Source organism: Haliaeetus albicilla, chromosome 2 (genome assembly GCF_947461875.1).
Source record: "Haliaeetus albicilla chromosome 2, bHalAlb1.1, whole genome shotgun sequence".
Taxonomy (NCBI): Eukaryota; Metazoa; Chordata; class Aves; order Accipitriformes; family Accipitridae; genus Haliaeetus; species Haliaeetus albicilla.
Window position 1 is genome coordinate 29,579,891 of NC_091484.1, and position 17,183 is coordinate 29,597,073.

Genomic DNA, 17,183 nt, shown 5'->3' on the forward strand with positions numbered 1-17,183 from the left:
CCATGGAGTGGCAGCAGATGGTTGTCTTCTCTTTGCTTCTATTCACCTTTTACTCAGCTCAGAGAAGCTTTGCTTACTGTATTAAGAGCCTGCAATAAGAGGCAGCATATGATTACGTAGTGTCAGAGTGTCCGTAACTGTTCTTCATGTGACTTTAAAGCATCGTCAGACAATTTTTGTCTTAATGTAGATACTAGTAACTTACTCTAATATGTAATCAGGGTGCGTTACATGGGACACACTTAAGATGAACCACCTTGGCACTGTGGGTTGCTGTATGTAGTATTTATTCCCTAGTTATTTTTTGTTTGGTTGGTTTTTGGCTTTATGTTCCTTTTTTTTCCAAACAAGAAAGTGGAGCAGACAGTTTGCATTCTTGGATTCTTTCCTTTTCTGACTCACTCCCTTTCTCCTGCCTCCTGTTTTCAGGTCAGTGCTCAGTTCTCAAAAAGGATCCAGGCAAAAATCAAGGACCTTCTGCAACAAATGGAGGAAGGGCTGAAGACAGCAGATCCACATGACTGCTCTGCCTATACTGGCTGGACTGGTGAGAAAGCTAGAATTTGAATGAAGTGTGTTTGTAAAATGATGTAATTGGGTTTATTCACAGGAGGAGGTTCTGGTGTTCTCACAGGAGCGGCAGAAATATTCTGATACAGGCATTTGTGTGAGTTGGTTTCTTTTAACTTTGGACCCTTGGTCACTACTGTCTGGAATGACTTCCATTGACTTCAGCAGACAAAGTTACAGAGAGATAATTGGCTTTTGTATATGGAGAGGTTTGTTTTGCAAAAGGAGTGGATTTTCTAAGGCTGCTCTTTTTTTCAGATTACCTCGTTTCTTTAAGGTTTTCTTAAAATGAGTTATTTTCACCTTTTTCTGTTCAACTGACTATTAGTTAGCAGTCGTCTAATGGTAACAACATCTTCTAATCATTGTGGGCGGGAGGTGTTCCGTGCCCAGGAGCTTGGAGCCTTAAAATCTGGAGTATGGATAGCTTGGCTGTGCTTGTTCTGTCTGTACAAAAATGGTAAAATGCACTTGTGAGGAGGGGGAGTATGGAGATGGGGTTGCAAGATTGTGAAGTTCATGAAGATGAACAGTCATGTGCAAGTGCTGGTTATTGCTAGGCACCATTGTTCATTTAACATTGCATCACTGATGCTATCCAAATGTGAATGAGCCCTTCTGATCCTTTAGGCAGAGCCTGCAGTTGTCAAGCCTGATGCGGCCACTGCTTTTCAAGCTGCCAAAACGCTTTTCCGTCTAGGCCTCTTAAGTGCCACTTTGCTTTTACAATGGCATATGCTATTCCTGCTCTGTTTAGCTCACGCTTCAGGCATACTTATGCTTTTAGCACAGCATGTTTGAAATGTGCCCTGAGGAGATCTGTTCTTTTATCTTTGTGTCGTGAGGGGGAGCAGCTTGGAAAAACTCTCCGTGCTCAGGCTTAATTCTGGCAATGAAAGGGTAAAATTTCTTTGCTTTCTTCTTGATGTTTTGGTACAGATGGTGCTGTGGGTGGATGGGTGGGGAAGTTTTAGACAGCTCAGACTTAAATGGTAGATGTGTTTCAAGGTCTGAAAGTGAGCGGCTGCTAAGTGAGTGCAGAAGATCTCCAGTGGTGGGCTTTCTCACATTGACATTACAAAACGGTTCCCGGGGAGCCGTGTTCTGACACTGTGACTGACAACTGAAGTTACGGTTGATAAACCAGAGCATGCTGAAAATGAGTCATAAGCTAAAAGTAACACAGCCGTCATCAGCTGAAACAAGAAGATAGATGAACAAGTAATGCAGTCTAATGAGAGCGGGGTTTTTCCATCCTGTAGAAGGATCGCCAACTACGTCTATTCCAAGTTGTAAACTTCTTTCAAGGCTCCTGTGGAAATGACTCTGAATAAAAATACTTAAATGATCTGGCTTTTAAAATTCTTAGTGCAAATACTTTCTCCCCAAACTTGCTCTTTGCAGCATTTTGCTAGCGTGCAAATCAGAAGGTAAAAGCAATACTGAAAACAACTGCCCTGCTTGTCATGTACCAAGTCTAGACAAATTTTATTGGCAGTGCAGTCCTGAGCATTGGCTTCTACTTTGTGAAGTATCTTTAAAATCTTGGAGCATATACTGTTGGCACGTACAATCATAGGACTCATGTTAGAGTCCATCTTGTAATACAGGTACTCTTTGTATGTGCCAGACAGACCTCTTGGATGAACCATTTTAAGGGTGTTGGACAAGGGAGGATTGGATGAACTGGGCATCATGGCTACTTTTCTGATCATCCTTTGACCAAGCCCAGGTATCTACACGTTTGTTGTGACATAAAAGAGGGTTACAGAAATCCCAGTAAATAGCCTACAAGTTCCTGTGCCACTGAATTGGGCTAACCAAGCTCTGCAGCTGTCCTCTTGGACTCCTCTAGAAAAGCCTGTTCAAAGCCAGTCCGGAGAACGTCTGAGGATGTATCAGTACTCTTGTGGTGCTATTCTTGTACTCCTCGGGTGGTCTCTCTGTGGATCTAAGCGGGCCTTGTGTGTACTCAGCTTTGGTTGTGGCTCAGGAGAGTGCTCTCCCTGTTCAGAAATGAGTTTGAGATATGCAGTAAGATCTGGAGGTAAATATTTTGCTTCTGCACATGTATGCTTGCAATTGGCCAATAAACATCCACTTAGATGGATTTGTTTCACTTTCTTCAGTCTACATCGTTGCAATTTTTAAGGTTTAGTTTGGTTTTAATGGAAAACTATGAGTTTAATGGAGTGAAGCTTGATATACCTTCCAGCATTCTCTGAGGACTTGTTTGCTTTCTGGCTTTTCCAAACCAGCTTAACTCGTTAGAAGCTCATAGTCTTGTTGTGAAGTACATTTAAGGGTTATAAAGAACTTGGCAAGTTGAATCCAAAACCTCATCAAAAGATCCTTTTACAAATCAAATGGAAAATACATCACTTCTTGGATATAATAGATTAGTATTGTACAGTCAATGTACTTGGTCATACACATGCTTGTTAACCCAATTTTTTGAGTCTTCAGTAATTTCTTCACCGAGCATTGGTGCCTGTGTCATGAATTTTCTTTATTCTCTGCAAATTGTGAGTCTACCGTTGGGCTTCGGTCCGATTATTTTTTTTAACTTTTTGTCACAATCCAAATTGAAACGTAATCCAAATAGATGGCCTGATGCCTTCCCATTGCATAAGCTAGGACGCTTGACTGACATGTTTTAATTGCCCAAATACCTGTTTGTATTTGAGTTACTGGTTCAGAGGCACTGAAGAGGGGGATATGATGTACTTAGAAGGAAGAGTAAATGAAACTATCTCTTTTTCATGTGGTTGTTCCAGGTATTGCCCTCTTATATCTGCAACTGTACCGTGTCACAAAAAACCAGAGCCATTTGCAGCGGTCTCTTGATTATGTGAAGAGAATCCTTCGCAATCTGAATGGCAGAAGAGTTACTTTCCTCTGTGGTGATGCTGGGCCACTGGCAGTGGGTGCAGTGGTTTATCACAAGCTGAAAAACGACAGTGAATCTAAAGAATGTGTGGCCAAGTAAGTGATTGATGGTGCAAAAAGCCATGCCCTTAATTTGTAGAGAGCATTGGTTCAGTAACATTAGCAAGTGGAGTTTTGGAGGACAGGATTAAAAAATTGAGACACTTTCTCCCCTGATACATTTTCAGTAGAAGAATACAAAATAGGCTTTATCTTTATTAAAGCTGGATTACACTTGATTCGTGTTTAGCATGTTGTCTTGAGTCCTCTGTCGCTGTAAGGACAGGATGTCCTGGGCATATCTGTAGTGCATGCATGTTTTGATTTTGTCACATTGAGGTGACATCTAACAAAAGCCACACACTTGTCATCAGCAATATGTAGTGCTTGTGCAGTATGTGATACTTCCTGTAAAGAGTGGGTCTTAATTGTAGATTTGTTACAAAACATGTACACTGCAGGGATCTGGAAACATCCAGACAGAAACATGGTACATCGGATTGGTATGTAACAAAGATTTAATAAAACAAAGAGGATGTATTTGCTGAACCGTCAAAGGCAAGGGCTTTAATTAGGTCAGAGCATATGAAGGGTAGCCTGAAAAAAATCCAGCCCCTTTTCAAAGTAATCTAAATGTAATAAATGTCTTGAGAAATCCCACTCAGATGTATAGCTTCCTTGGAGAACTGACTGTCCCTTTTCTGGTACGGAGCTGATTGCTGTCCTGGTGTGGGCTGGAAGCAGTGGAGCCTTGTGGGGTTTGCATTCAGCACCAGCAATCCACCTGCTCGTGGTCCAGCAGGATGCCTTAGGCTGCCAGAATTTGCAGACTAGCCTTGCGCCCTCATCTCCATTCTGATTTATATTTGGAAATACAATTGGTCTCTTTCTAATCCAGAATTCTAGAGTGATTAATTGCTGCTGCTGCTGTTCGTGAGTGAATATTTCAGTTTTAAAATGGGTGGTAGGTTTGGGGGTTTTTTGCTTTTAGAACTGACAGTAAACTTGGGCATGGCATTCTGGATGCAGCTAGGAAAGCAGTGTTGCTATAAGGCATGAAGCATGAGTATAGCAAAATGAGATTAGCAATAAATCTTTTAGTCTCACCTCCCCTTGGAAAGTCATTTCTAGGAGGAGGACTGAAAAGGAGGTTAGTTTGAGTATTTGTTTCTTTTCTTCCTTTTTTTTTTTTTTTACAAATATATTCATGACACCAGCTGAGTGGTGCATTATAGATGTCAAAATGTAATCTATGATTGCACTTTTAACTTTTTACCTTGTAGCTGTCCAGTTGTATGATTTGAATAATAAAACTTAACAGTGGACAGTTTAAAAAAAATAATTTAATTCTAAGTCCAAAGCATAGTTCCAAGAAGGGAATGATAATATAAAACTTTTTTTTGTGAGTGGCTTTTCCCTGGTATTAAGCAGTGACAGGATAAACAAGCCATTGGGGTCAGTGTTTTTGCTCCAGCATGACGTTAATGCTAACATTTCTGCCGAGTAGTAGCAGCTGGGGGGATCTGGGAATTGAATTTGGTCTTAATCCAGATTGTCTTGCTCCCTCCCCCAATTTAAAATGTGATCATCTCCATGGTTTCATCTGATTGCCAATTTAATCACAAAAGATAGGAAGAGACAGGGAGGGAGTGGGCAGGAAAACAGACCTCTGTTCCACCTCAATTCTAATGCAGACTGGTAGAGTAATAGCAGGGAGTTTCTTTGGAGCAAATGGGAGTTGCAGTGGCCAGCCCAAGCTGTTTTTTCCAGTGCTAAAGGCAAGCAAAACACTTGTGCGTAATAGCAGTGCCCTTTTCAAAATTGAGCTGCTAAACATTTGAGACAACATGTTGTCTAGGGAGGGGGAGTGCTGAATGGTGGTATTGGGTGTTTTTGGGTTTGTTTTTTTCTTCTTACACATCTACAATTAAGGGTCCTCAAATAGGTGAGATTCCCGGAGGCTCCAGGAGGTTTCCCTGTTTGTTGGAATAGCTCTCCAGCCTCCTCCAACCCCCACCCTGCACCCATACATTTGTTTCTGTCTGCACAAAAACCTGATAGTTGCACTAATACTCACCTGTCCCTGGCTCTGAGTTGCCTGTCAGTTAGGGATGGCAGGCACGCAGAGCTGCTGTGCGTAAACTTGGCAGCCAGCTGAACTGGGGATGACTGAAGGGAAGTAGCGGGGCTTTGGCACTCATTCTGCTTCTGGTTTGATTGATGGCTTGTACAATACATAGTCTAGTATGGTCTCTAGAGAAGATGCTTTCTCTCCCTACCTTCTTTGTCTGATGCAGGTTGTTGCAGCTCCAAAGGACAGTCATAAGCACAGATGCTGAACTTCCAGATGAGCTGCTTTATGGCAGAGCAGGTTACCTATATGCCTTGCTGTACCTGAATACTGAAATTGGTCCGGACACTGTCTCACAGTCAGTTATCAAAGAGGTAAGATACTCTTCTCTCTCCAGTGCCACAGCATCAGTGAGGTTGAACTGGAGTCACTTGTTCACAAAATTCAAGGGAGAGGGTTGCTGGAGAGGAGAGGGACCTAGAACTGGGAACTCAGTCTCATCTGTCCCTCCAATCTCTTCTCCCTTTCCCTGCTGCCCAGCTGGGACTGACACAGGCCAGTGTGGGTGGGTCCATGGCCAGCCATGGAAATGCATCTAAGAAGTAACTAGTTTTGGAGAATTTGAGGATGAGAAATTGTTACACAAAACCTTAAGACAGAAGTGTGGGACTATTTAAGTGGAAAGGAGAATTCAGTGTGGAGAAGATGCACGTCTGTTCTGCAGATACTGGAACCAGAGAAGGCAAGCCTGGAAAAAAGTGATTAGAAATATTTACATATTAAATTTCCACTCTTAGAAATATAAGTGATTCCATCATTTAGGAAAAATTCCATTTGTACCTCAACAGTCAAGTCCAAATGAATTGAATATTGTTATTCTATCACTGTTTATTGTGGCTTATTCTTTACTGTGGTTTTAGTCATGACAAAGCAAAACCCTCTGAATCAAAGCAAGCAAGACAGATGGAAGAGGCATGTTCTCTTTCTTAGGTAATAGATGCTATTATTGAATCGGGGAAAAACTTCTCGAAGGAGGAGCGGAAAACAGACCGTTGTCCTCTGTTGTACCAGTGGCACAGGAAGCAATACGTTGGAGCAGCCCATGGAGTGGCTGGGATCTATTACATGCTCATGCAGGTAAGAGTGAGTGTCTTCTGTGGGCTGGGGTGAAACACCAGTGATTTCTTGTTTTGTATCAGAGGATCTTATCTTCAGCTTTCATGCACGTGCAGTGTTGTGCTGAGTCAGGGTCTCAGAATTTGGAGTTAAGATCTGCAGCACAGAACTGTGCAGAGGTGCTAGCTCAGGCCCTGGTAGCAGAAGAAAACTGTGACTTGGGTATCCTCGCATTAGAGTGAATTAACCCTTGAGTTGTGGTTCAGAGCACCAGCGTTCCCGGAGCTGAAGTTTCCTATCCTCAAGAGATAGTGAGGTGCCTTCCCTCATCTTCATACTTTTTCTGGTGCCTGCAGTTAGACCAACTTAATATGCACTTACCATCCATCACTCGTCACAAAAAAAATGAGGAGTGCACCACTGGTGCCTCCTGTCCTCCATTCCCTTCCTCTCTTCTCTGGTGACTTTCCCCCCCACACACACTGCCTTGAAGCTTTTGGAAGACTACCCTTAATCACACATTAGTCTTCAGTATGCTTTTATTCTTTATATGTTCTTCCTCTTCCTTATGCCTCTATCTCTCCCCCCAAAATCTGATGTTTCTTAGTGCATTTATGACCCCTGCTCTCCTCTTTCTGTTGTCCTGAGATTCCTCTCTTCTGTATACCTCCTGTTTCCCACACTTAAATCCATTCCCCCTGTCCTGAGATTCTCCAATAGGATTATGATGTTTTTCAAAACACACCTGTATATCTTTTTTCTGTTGTACAATCTGGAAAAAGAGCCTTAAGATGCATTATAGAAGATGGCCATAGAGCTGCACAATTTGTATTGTACCTGTTTCTGGTTTTTAAAGGTGCTGCCAGTCTGTGCATCTTTGTAAATGTTAATTTTCTTACCAGCTCATGCAGAATGACTTTCCTTAAGACAACTGGAAGGATTGTATGTCCTCACAGCCCAAAGCTGCATACAAATGTTCACTGCAGAAGTGACTGAGCTGGTATTTGGTGTTGCCACTGCTCAGCTGTTCCTCATCTGCAAAAGGTGCTGTGACTTCTCCTCATCTGTTTCAGATTAGCTCACACCACTCCCACCAGTAGCTCAGGCTAAAGTGGCTGACTTTGTTGTGGAAGTGGCTACTGCTCTGCTATCTGGGGGCATGTCTTAACCTCACTACAGCCATTTTCTGCAGTGACCATCTCACTGGGGCCTCAGGCTGGTCTGATTTACTGTGTCCTTATCTTCACTTCCTGCTTTCTTCAACAAGGTGGTCTGCCCCCTTCTGGCTCCCTCATTTTCCTGGCTTCCATTTTCCTTCTCTGGCTCTGTTAGATTTTCTGAGAAGCCTCTTTAAAGGCTCCATCCTTCATTTACTATTCAAGGCTGATAGCAGAAATAATTGCACAGTGCTTTTTGGTTTAAGCAGAAGCTACTCTGTCTACATGTTAAAATTGTAACTCTTTTCCTTTACATATAATTGCTGCTTTTAAGAATTACCACAAAGCCATTGTTTATGCAGCATTAGATTACTGTCTTTTCACTGTACATTAAATATTATGAGTCATGCAGAGTTGAGTCATTCACTGCAGAATAAGATGGCATATCAGAGTCCGTCCTTTCCCCACCCCTCCCACCCCAAATGAGGAGATTTTTTTCTGTATTTTCAGCAAAGAATTCAGGAGATGGTTTGTTGAGTCATTGTTTGATAACAGAAAAAGGATATCCAACATAGCACCTGAGATGTGAAGGTCACTGATCATAATTTCTGTACAACACCTTTATGAGGAAACATGTATTGCTGGATTTATTTACAGAAGACTAGTAGAAGAATAAGAGCTCAGCAGTGTTAAATAACTCATCCAGGAGGTAGAGGGGAAATTCTGAAGTGCTGGCTAGGAAATTTCTAATCCTAGCCCCTTTCATTAACCTTGAAGCAAAAATGTCTGTTTGTGTATCATTGCTCTTGGCCAGAGAGTCAGGACACATACCCATAGGTTACCTTTTTGCTGTTGGAAGTAGGTGCTGGGAACCTCGGCAGGTTGGGCAAAGAACTCACTTGTACTCAGATCTTCTCAGCAGCACAAGGCGAGAATGAGGTTTGTAAAGAGCTCTGCTCTTCTTGGATTTACCTCCCAAGGACAGATGTGCTGGGTTGGGTTTGCCTTGCACAGCTCAAGACTGAAGGCATTTATTGCTGGTGCCCATCTGCTTTGCCTTCTGCTGCAGGGGTGCAGCATGAAATCAGAGCCACGAAACAGAGCTTCCCCCAGAGCCTCCCTACCCCACAGGTCAGCATCTGACTGAGGGCTGATCAGCTCTGGGGTGTTCTTCATAATAAGCTGATCTGTATTCAGGTGTACTTCTGATTAGCAGCAGGAAGGTTTCTCTTCCACTCAGAAAAGTGCACAGGTGGAGTTTGCTTGAGGGACCTTGTAGGTAGAAGTCTGGCAAACCTTTCCTGGCTGAGGTGAAATACAGGCTTCTGGTTTTTTCAGCTTACTGAAAATACAGCTATTGAAAGTCTTCATTTGGCTGTAAGACTCTCAGCTGTAGCAGTGTGCTCACCTGTTGAATGTGAATGTGCTGGAGCTGGTGGGAAACAGTGAAATTGTATGACATCGAGTCAGCAACAAAGACAAGTTACTTAAAAAAATAAGCTCAGTTATTAGGCTCCTGTAGGCTCCAATTTCTGCAGTTGTTCCCACAGCTTGCAGGAATTGCAGAAATCATGTAGGCTGTATAAAAATAGAGAGCTCTGTTATGAAAATACTGTAAAATGGGCTGGTAGAGGAGGGAATGCCAACAAAGAACAACTATAGACCCAACAGATACTTGGCTTCTAAACCTTTACTTACAAGGAGCATGCAGGTTGATGGATATATTCTCCTTTTGGCAAGTATGTAAACTAAAATAGAAGAAATGAGAAAGAAAATTCAGAAGAGCAATCTAAGGATGAGTTTGTAGTACAAAGATGTTTAGCTACCTGGGGAAGTAGCTGTTGCTTCTGAAATTGGAAATGCAGACTTATAGCCCATAGCTTCAGGGAGTTTTGTTTATGATGGAAAACTTTAACCTTCATAAACCTTTGCCAGGTATGCCACTACATACACTTTTCTTCATTTATTGGGAAATAGGACAGGTTTATCTGCGTTACTTATTTTTAAAACAAAATGTGTAACCCATTGTGTTTTAAGTGTGTATTATGAGCGATGAAGCTATAAAACCATCTTTCTCCTGTAAGTGTTCTCTCTGTTTTATGTCTGGGATTCAATTCAATTCAAGAGGCCTGGGAGTCTTGAAATCCATATTCTGTTCTCAGTTCTTCCATAGTCTTTCTGTGTCACCTCCAGTAAGACAGGTAACAACTTGGTGCCCCACTTTCTTTGTCTCTACAGTAGCTGTAAAAATGCTCTTCACAAGGGTGTTGTATGCAGACATTAATTAAATCTGTATGAAGTGATTCAAAGTATTTGGATCAAGGGCACCTATGTGAGATAATTGAAAATAGATCATAGAATTAAGTGTTGATACACAATTTGTTACTACTTCTGTTTATGGTTTTGGTGGTGTTTTTTTAATATTTTCTTTAGCCAATTGCAAATGTGGACCAGGAGACCCTAGCAGAGCTGGTGAAGCCAAGCATTGACTATGTGCGTCATAAAAAGTTCAGATCTGGGAATTACCCATCATCACTGAGCAATGAGACTGACAGACTGGTTCACTGGTGCCATGGTGCCCCCGGAGTCATCCACATGCTCATGCAAGCTTATAAGGTGAATCATTCTGTGTTCATAATAGACCTCTATTTTTAGAGAGACCTGTATGCAGCCCTGTTAGATTGTAAGGTTTGCATTTTACATCTTTCTAGATCTAGACTTTCAAACCAGAACCCTAGGCTAGGCACCTAAGAATCTCAAAATACTTACATAGGTATGTTTGTAAAGAGGAAATAAGTGGGTAAAATTGCTTCTCTGGGTGCTAGCAGTTACTAGACTTCAGGGTTTCTTGGAAAAGGGCCACATATTTAAACAATTCAATATTGGAGTCCTGGGTGTGAGAACACTGACCTAAATTCTTTGAATCTTCATCCCAAGAGTTTTAAGAATTATGTTGGTTTTCAAAAGCGTAGGTTCATGTGTCTTGCCAAAGAATGTCTTCCATAAATTACTTCATTATTAAGATATAGCTCTTGAGAACTTAACATCAGAGCAAAGATCCCAGGCCCCTTCTAGGGCATAAATACAACCGCTCAGCTACCACAATCCTACTGTTTGCTCTTTTCCATCCTTAACAAGGTTTGCTATCTCTGCTGTTGTGCACTTCTGATTTGCATGACATTTGAAAGTATGCCATTTAATTACATTTATGCAAACTGATTCTTGCTTTTGACAGCCCTTCTTGGCAGATTCCCTGGTCGGCCTCTGGGTGGGCTGATGAAAAGCAGGCTTGGTTTATGGAATAATTACTCATGCTGCTACCTGAAATGTGAACTGTAAATCTCTTTCAGCATTGCTGAATGTAGCAGCAGTCACACTTGCTTTTTCTTTGGACTGTGGTAGGAGGTTGACTTAACACTGCAGACTTCTTTCCCCCCACACCCCCTCCTTCTTTGTCAATGCAATGCTTTCCCCAGCACAAAATGTTTTGCAGGAGATAAGAGAGTAGGACCGAGTTCTGTTTAGCAGTCTCCTTTCTGGCCTCTTTTACGTTTAAGGTGATGGGGCACATGATGCATATTTTTTTTTTTAGTCTTTGTATTCTGCTTTTTGAAGAAGTGGTAAGAAAAATTGGAGTATGTTTTTCTGGCTATGCTTTCATACCAAGCACAGGGACTTGCAATAATAGACAGCAGTATTTGTCCTGAAAATCAAATGCTGTTGCCAGGCCTTAATTCAAAATGTTACAGCTAAGTAGCTGACAAACCCTGTTCAGAGAGAAGGACTTTCTTTATAAAGCTTGTGTATTTAAGAATCTTGCATATTAATTGATTCTATTACCTTATTAAATAGCCTGGCAGGGGATTTCATCTCTAAAGGACTAAGTCTACAGTAGAGCATCAGTTACTGTATTTTTTTTTTTTCTTTGTCTTGTTGATCTGTAGAGTGACTTAGGCAAAGGGGAGCAAGAAGGTAGCCTTACAAAGGTGGAAGTCTGGTGGTGTTCAGCTAAATTACTTGGGTTTGTTTTCTGCTCTCTTGATGGGCTCTCTGTATCCAAAATGCACTTCAGTTGCAATAAACGTTGCAAAATTGGTCCTTTGCCAAAACTGTCTAGTGCTTCTGAGTATTTCCAGTACAAATACTAATCAAGATATTGGAGCGTTCCTACTTGTACTTGTGACAGAGAAAAGAGCCCTGTGCTATGCAAAGAGATATTCTTGTGCATTTTTGACATGGAATTGAAGGCAGATGCTGAGTAACCAAGAAGAATTACTCAGGGAGACCAGGAGTTAGCACTTTAGGACCAGATTTGATGGCCAGTATTCCATGTTACATTTCTTGGACACAAGAATTACATTTCCGTATTTCAAATCAAATGATGTTGTGGTTTGGGAATGGAGGGGAGAAGCAAAAAAGGATCACGCACCCTTCAAATAGATTATAGGTTGTAGAACCCAGGGCCTTGAACTTGAGTTTTTCCTTTGGGGTCCTGATTTCAGAAACAAAAATTTAAGTTCTTTCTTTTTTGATGCAGCGAAAGGAGAAACAACTTAGTAAGAAAAGAAAAGCAAGTTTATGATGAATAGATTATTAAAATTCAAAATAAGTTGTATATGGAAAAAACCCACACCAAGCGAAACATCTCTCAGGTCCAGCTTCCTTTTGTTTTCATTAGGACTTCAATTTATGTGTGTTTATTCTCTGTTTTTATTCCACAGACTTTTAAAGAGGATAAATACTTGAAAGATGCTATGGATTGTAGCGATGTCATCTGGCAGAGAGGTTTATTGAGAAAAGGATATGGGATCTGTCATGGTACTGCTGGCAATGGCTACTCCTTCTTGTCTCTCTATAACCTAACTCAGGACAAAAAGTACCTCTACCGAGCTTGCAAGGTGAGCTTTACAGCATTCCAGCAAAATTGCTGTTCTTTTTCATGTCATAACGCCCATGCAAGAGTAGACTGTGATCGAAGTAGGCTGTTGTGTGCTAGAGCTGGAGCTAGCTGGCTGTGTGTCTGGGTGGGACAAGAGGGTCCTGTCACTTGCTCCCCTTTACTGACGCTTTGACTGTACAACTTCAACCGTGTACATGGGGCATGCACCATCTTAATACGCAGAGTGAGACACACAAATGTTCTGTAAGGGTGGAGGAACTAAACACGTGTTCAGAAGGAAATAGAGTCTGAAATCAGCCTGCCTGAACAATAACAGACTAATGTAATATGGTGCTAATTATTCCATTGAGACATCCACTGTCGTCCTCAGCTCCTCAAGCGATACTGTTTGTAGTCTTTTGTAATTATTTGTTTTCTGACTAGTGTCTGTTTGGGGCTTTTAGAGCTCTGAATTGCAGTTAAATTACTCGCTTCGATTTTTTTCATTAATACACATTGCAGAGAAAGACACTCAGAATTTTTCCACTGGAATTGTCCAGGTTCTGCTATCAGCTCTGACTATGCTAGCAGTTACCAAAGGAGAAGGCTTTATCTGCCTCTGTTTCCTAATTTCATAAGACTTTTGGTTTGATTTGGTTTGGTTGGTTGGGGTTTTTTTCAGCTTAATTCACTGAGACTAGGTTTCATATTGCATACATAGTTATTTAGCTGAGGCCTTTTTAAAAGTATTGCAATGGGAAATTTGATGAGTTGCTTCTTGGGTGCTTTTAGATGAGCACTGGCCATATGTAAAGCTATTGTATTCATCTCCACTGTCAGCCTGTCCTCCGTCAGCAGAGCTTTAAAAAGTTGCTGCTTGTCTCACATTTACCAAAGCATCATGTCATGAGGACACCTGTAGGCATATCTGCATCCTAGAGAATGTAATAAACCCCGAGCACTCCCACAGCAAATGCGTGTCTTAGTCACATGTGGACTCACCCACTGCTGACGTGTGAGCCACAGCACCAAGCAGGCACTGCTGTCGGCACAGCTATTGGGCTCTCCCTGTCATCCTTTATTCTAGTACAACCTCTGTGGCTCTGTGCAGTATTGGCAAGTCCTGTTAGCGCTGCATTTCTGGCTTACGAGGGCCTTGACATTCTTCCATACGAAGCTAGGGAAAAGCAAGCATATCTATCTCAAAGCCAAAAAAGGAAGATACTTGATTACATACCTGAAATCCATTTGAGAAGGACGGTGTTTGCTGGAGAAAGACTGTTTGCTGGAGGTGCCCACCTGTAGTCAGGTCTGGCAGCGTATTTGCAGCCATTCTGCATTTTAGCATCTCCAGCATTCAGTCAGGCCCTTTGGGCTCTTGTAGGGGAAATCTTGAAACAGGCAGAGGAATTTGCTTGTCTGGCATTCTTGAAATCTTTTCTTTTTGAGCCAGAGCATGCAGGGAAGCAAGCGTGCAGTTATGTTGGTACCTAAAGGCATGTAACTGAGAGAACTTAGATGGCTCCCTTCCCAGGGGTGTTTGCTCACACCAAAAACTTGAGGCCCAGGGGAAGGAGTCTGGCCAGGAATCCCTGGTTACCTCTCAGGAGCCATGAAACTGTTTCACAAATTAACCAGAAGAGCTTGAAAGGCCATGGCTCCTGCTTTGTGCTTCTCATTTTTGGCTTCGCAGCTTTTCTCCAGCATTATCAGACAGGCTCCCAGAAGGCTGAGCGGCTCCTAGGTGGCCTGCCTGTGAGAGGAGAGAGGGGCTGCGGCATCCTGGGCTCCAGGCAACAGAGAGCATCCGAGCCCTGTGCTGCTCAGCGTTGTGATTAAACCACTGCTGATAGCAAGCATGCCCAGTCTATGTGGCAAGTAATGGCAGATTTCTTCCTGCTAGAAGATATTTCTTTTTTTTTTCCCCCTTGGTTTAACAAAGATATTAGTGTGGCTTACTGGATCTGTGAGTTGTGCTGAAGCTATGAACTTCTAAACGATGGTTGTGTTTCAGTAGCCTGGGGTGCATTTTTTTAATTTCTGTTGCAGTTCCCAGGCTGGCAGTAATAATAAAGGCCAGTGTGCAATAAGATGTGGATGTTGCAAGAATTGATTGTAGTTTAGAAACATGCCATAAACATGTTCAGTCCTCACATATAAGACAAGATTACATGGAGGATTAAACCTTGGTTTGAAGACTTGTATCTTTGGGGGGCCCAAAAATGTTTCATCAGTTCTCAGTAACAGTGTAGACCACAGTGTTTGTGTTTGTGGTTTTTTTGCTGGGTTTCCTCAAGACATTCACATACATGCACACACCCCTACCAAGAGAAGAAAAATCCATCCCTCAGTAAACTTTTAAACAGAACAGAATGGGGGGAAGAAGGGAGGAGATGCCAGTTTATCCTCCTGTTGAACAGACCGATGGCTCTGGGGGCATGCTCACACTCCATATAGCTCCAACTCTAGAGCCAGGGCACCCTCTAGTTAGTAGGATGATCTGTTTGCTAGCAGGTTGCCCAAATTGCAGGGAGAGCGGGGAAAGACCTCTCGGTTCTTTAATTTGCAGGAATCCTCACACTGTATTTTGAGTAAGCAGTGGTTTTCTTCCAAGCACAGAAATACCAGGGGAACTTGTGGCCCGCTGTATGCTCTATGGAGCCATAAAGAAGAGATAGATGGTTGCTATTAAATTGATCCAGATTCATAAGTCATGTATGTCTAATGTAGCTACTGCAGCAGTGTTGATCAAACACAAGACAGTGTCAACTCTTCTTAATGGTATTCCGTCTTCTGCAGCAAAACATGGATGATCATAATAGTCTAACTGATTTAGAATGATTTTTTCATAAGGCTTGGGGACAGCAAATAAATAAAACTAAGTAATGGCAGCTGGAGATTTAATACTCTAAATTGGTGCACAGAAGTGAAAGAAAACCAAAATGCAGTTAACGACCCTGAGTCCTGAGCTGGTGGATAAATTAAACACCAAGACAGATAAGAAACTGATACAGTATTGGAAAAATTTTGCCCTTGAAACTGAATATATCTGTTCTCACAGCATTTTTTCATTGACATGTAGCAAGGTTGATAAACAGAAAACAGAAGTTAAGTACAGCCCACCTAATTACACCATTACAAAACTGAGACTCGTGCTGTGGAAATACATATCCTAAAACCTAATTGCAGCCTTGTCACAGTTGAAGTGGGATAAATTGATCTTGGACAGTGATTTCTGTGTTGTGTTTCTGCTTACACAATTTTACATTTAATACCTATTAAAGATCTGCAGATAGTCAAGCTTGCATTTATCTTAAATAAAAAATGTTAAAACAAAACAAAACTTTTTTGTTTTGTTTTCCCCAGTTTGCTGAATGGTGTTTGGACTATGGCGCACATGGATGTCGTATTCCTGACCGACCTTATTCTCTCTTTGAAGGTAAAGTGGTGGTGTTGTAAATGGTATTGTATTATACAGGAAGGAAGGGCAACCTTGGAGTTTTGGCACACGCTTAGGAGTTGGGAAATCTTTGGTGGGTTCCTCTACTATTAAACATAGACCCAGACCCTACCACCAACCACTTCTGCCTACAAGAAGGTGTGTGGGAGGGAGAAAGAAAAGAAAGTCATTCACTATCATAACTCTCACTTTTGGTTGCATTTTAGTAGTTTCCAATGTAAAGCCAGTGCCACTGTTATTCTTGGAAAAAAATCTGTTGTGCCGATGGCTCTTGGCTTAAAGCAAACAGAAGTCCAGGCAACAGTTTTGTTGTGGGTGTTGTTGCAGAGGGACTGGGCAAAGGAGCAGCTGTGGGTAGGGGATCTCTAGTAGAAGCTGCTGGTTTGTCAGAACTAGACCTTCTCTGCTGCAATACTAAAGCAAGGAAAACTAGTTTTAATACGAACCAAAATCACTTGAACAGAAAAGAAATGCGGAGTTCTTAGGGGCTTTCCTGTAAGTTCAAAGATGTTCCTAAATACTTTCCTAGAGCTTTGTAATTTTTTATTTGTAGTTTATTTTCTATTCCCTATCTCGTCCTTACGTTTTAGAAAGACAGTAGCAAGGAATCAAAGACCCAAGCAGGATTTAAAGTAGCACTGCTACTTCACGAACAGTGAGCCTAGTATGCCACCTATCACAAATATGTGAAATTACAGCAGACCGAATAGTAGTATTTTACAAATAAACCAATCCAAGGTGTGAACACAAGAGAGCAGTAGTTATATGCATCCCTTCTAAATACAGAGTTATTGTCTTCATGTTTAAGGAAGAAAAGTACAAGTATTCTTATTCCTGAGAGCTCCCTTGCATGCACTTGTAGAGGGGAAAAAGCAAGCATACAATCTATTGTATAAGAGCTTTGAAATTTGTTGAGAAGTTGAGGTAGTGCCAACAATAGGATGATTTGTGCTTTAATGCTGACATATAGCTTTTATTTTAGTTTTTTAATGTTGGTGAGGT

The 17,183-nt window shown here is 41.7% G+C and overlaps 1 protein-coding gene across 1 annotated transcript in view; it reads left to right on the plus strand.

Moving 5' to 3' along the window:
* Nucleotides 1–17,183, plus strand: part of LANCL2 (LanC like glutathione S-transferase 2) — a 33,327-nt gene that overhangs the window by 12,175 nt on the left and 3,969 nt on the right. The window contains exons 2-8 of the mRNA XM_069812095.1: nt 430–547; nt 3,348–3,555; nt 5,796–5,943; nt 6,560–6,706; nt 10,276–10,458; nt 12,564–12,740; nt 16,088–16,160. Coding sequence (XP_069668196.1) covers nt 430–547; nt 3,348–3,555; nt 5,796–5,943; nt 6,560–6,706; nt 10,276–10,458; nt 12,564–12,740; nt 16,088–16,160 — 1,054 coding nt within the window. The remainder of the gene's footprint in view (nt 1–429; nt 548–3,347; nt 3,556–5,795; nt 5,944–6,559; nt 6,707–10,275; nt 10,459–12,563; nt 12,741–16,087; nt 16,161–17,183) is intronic.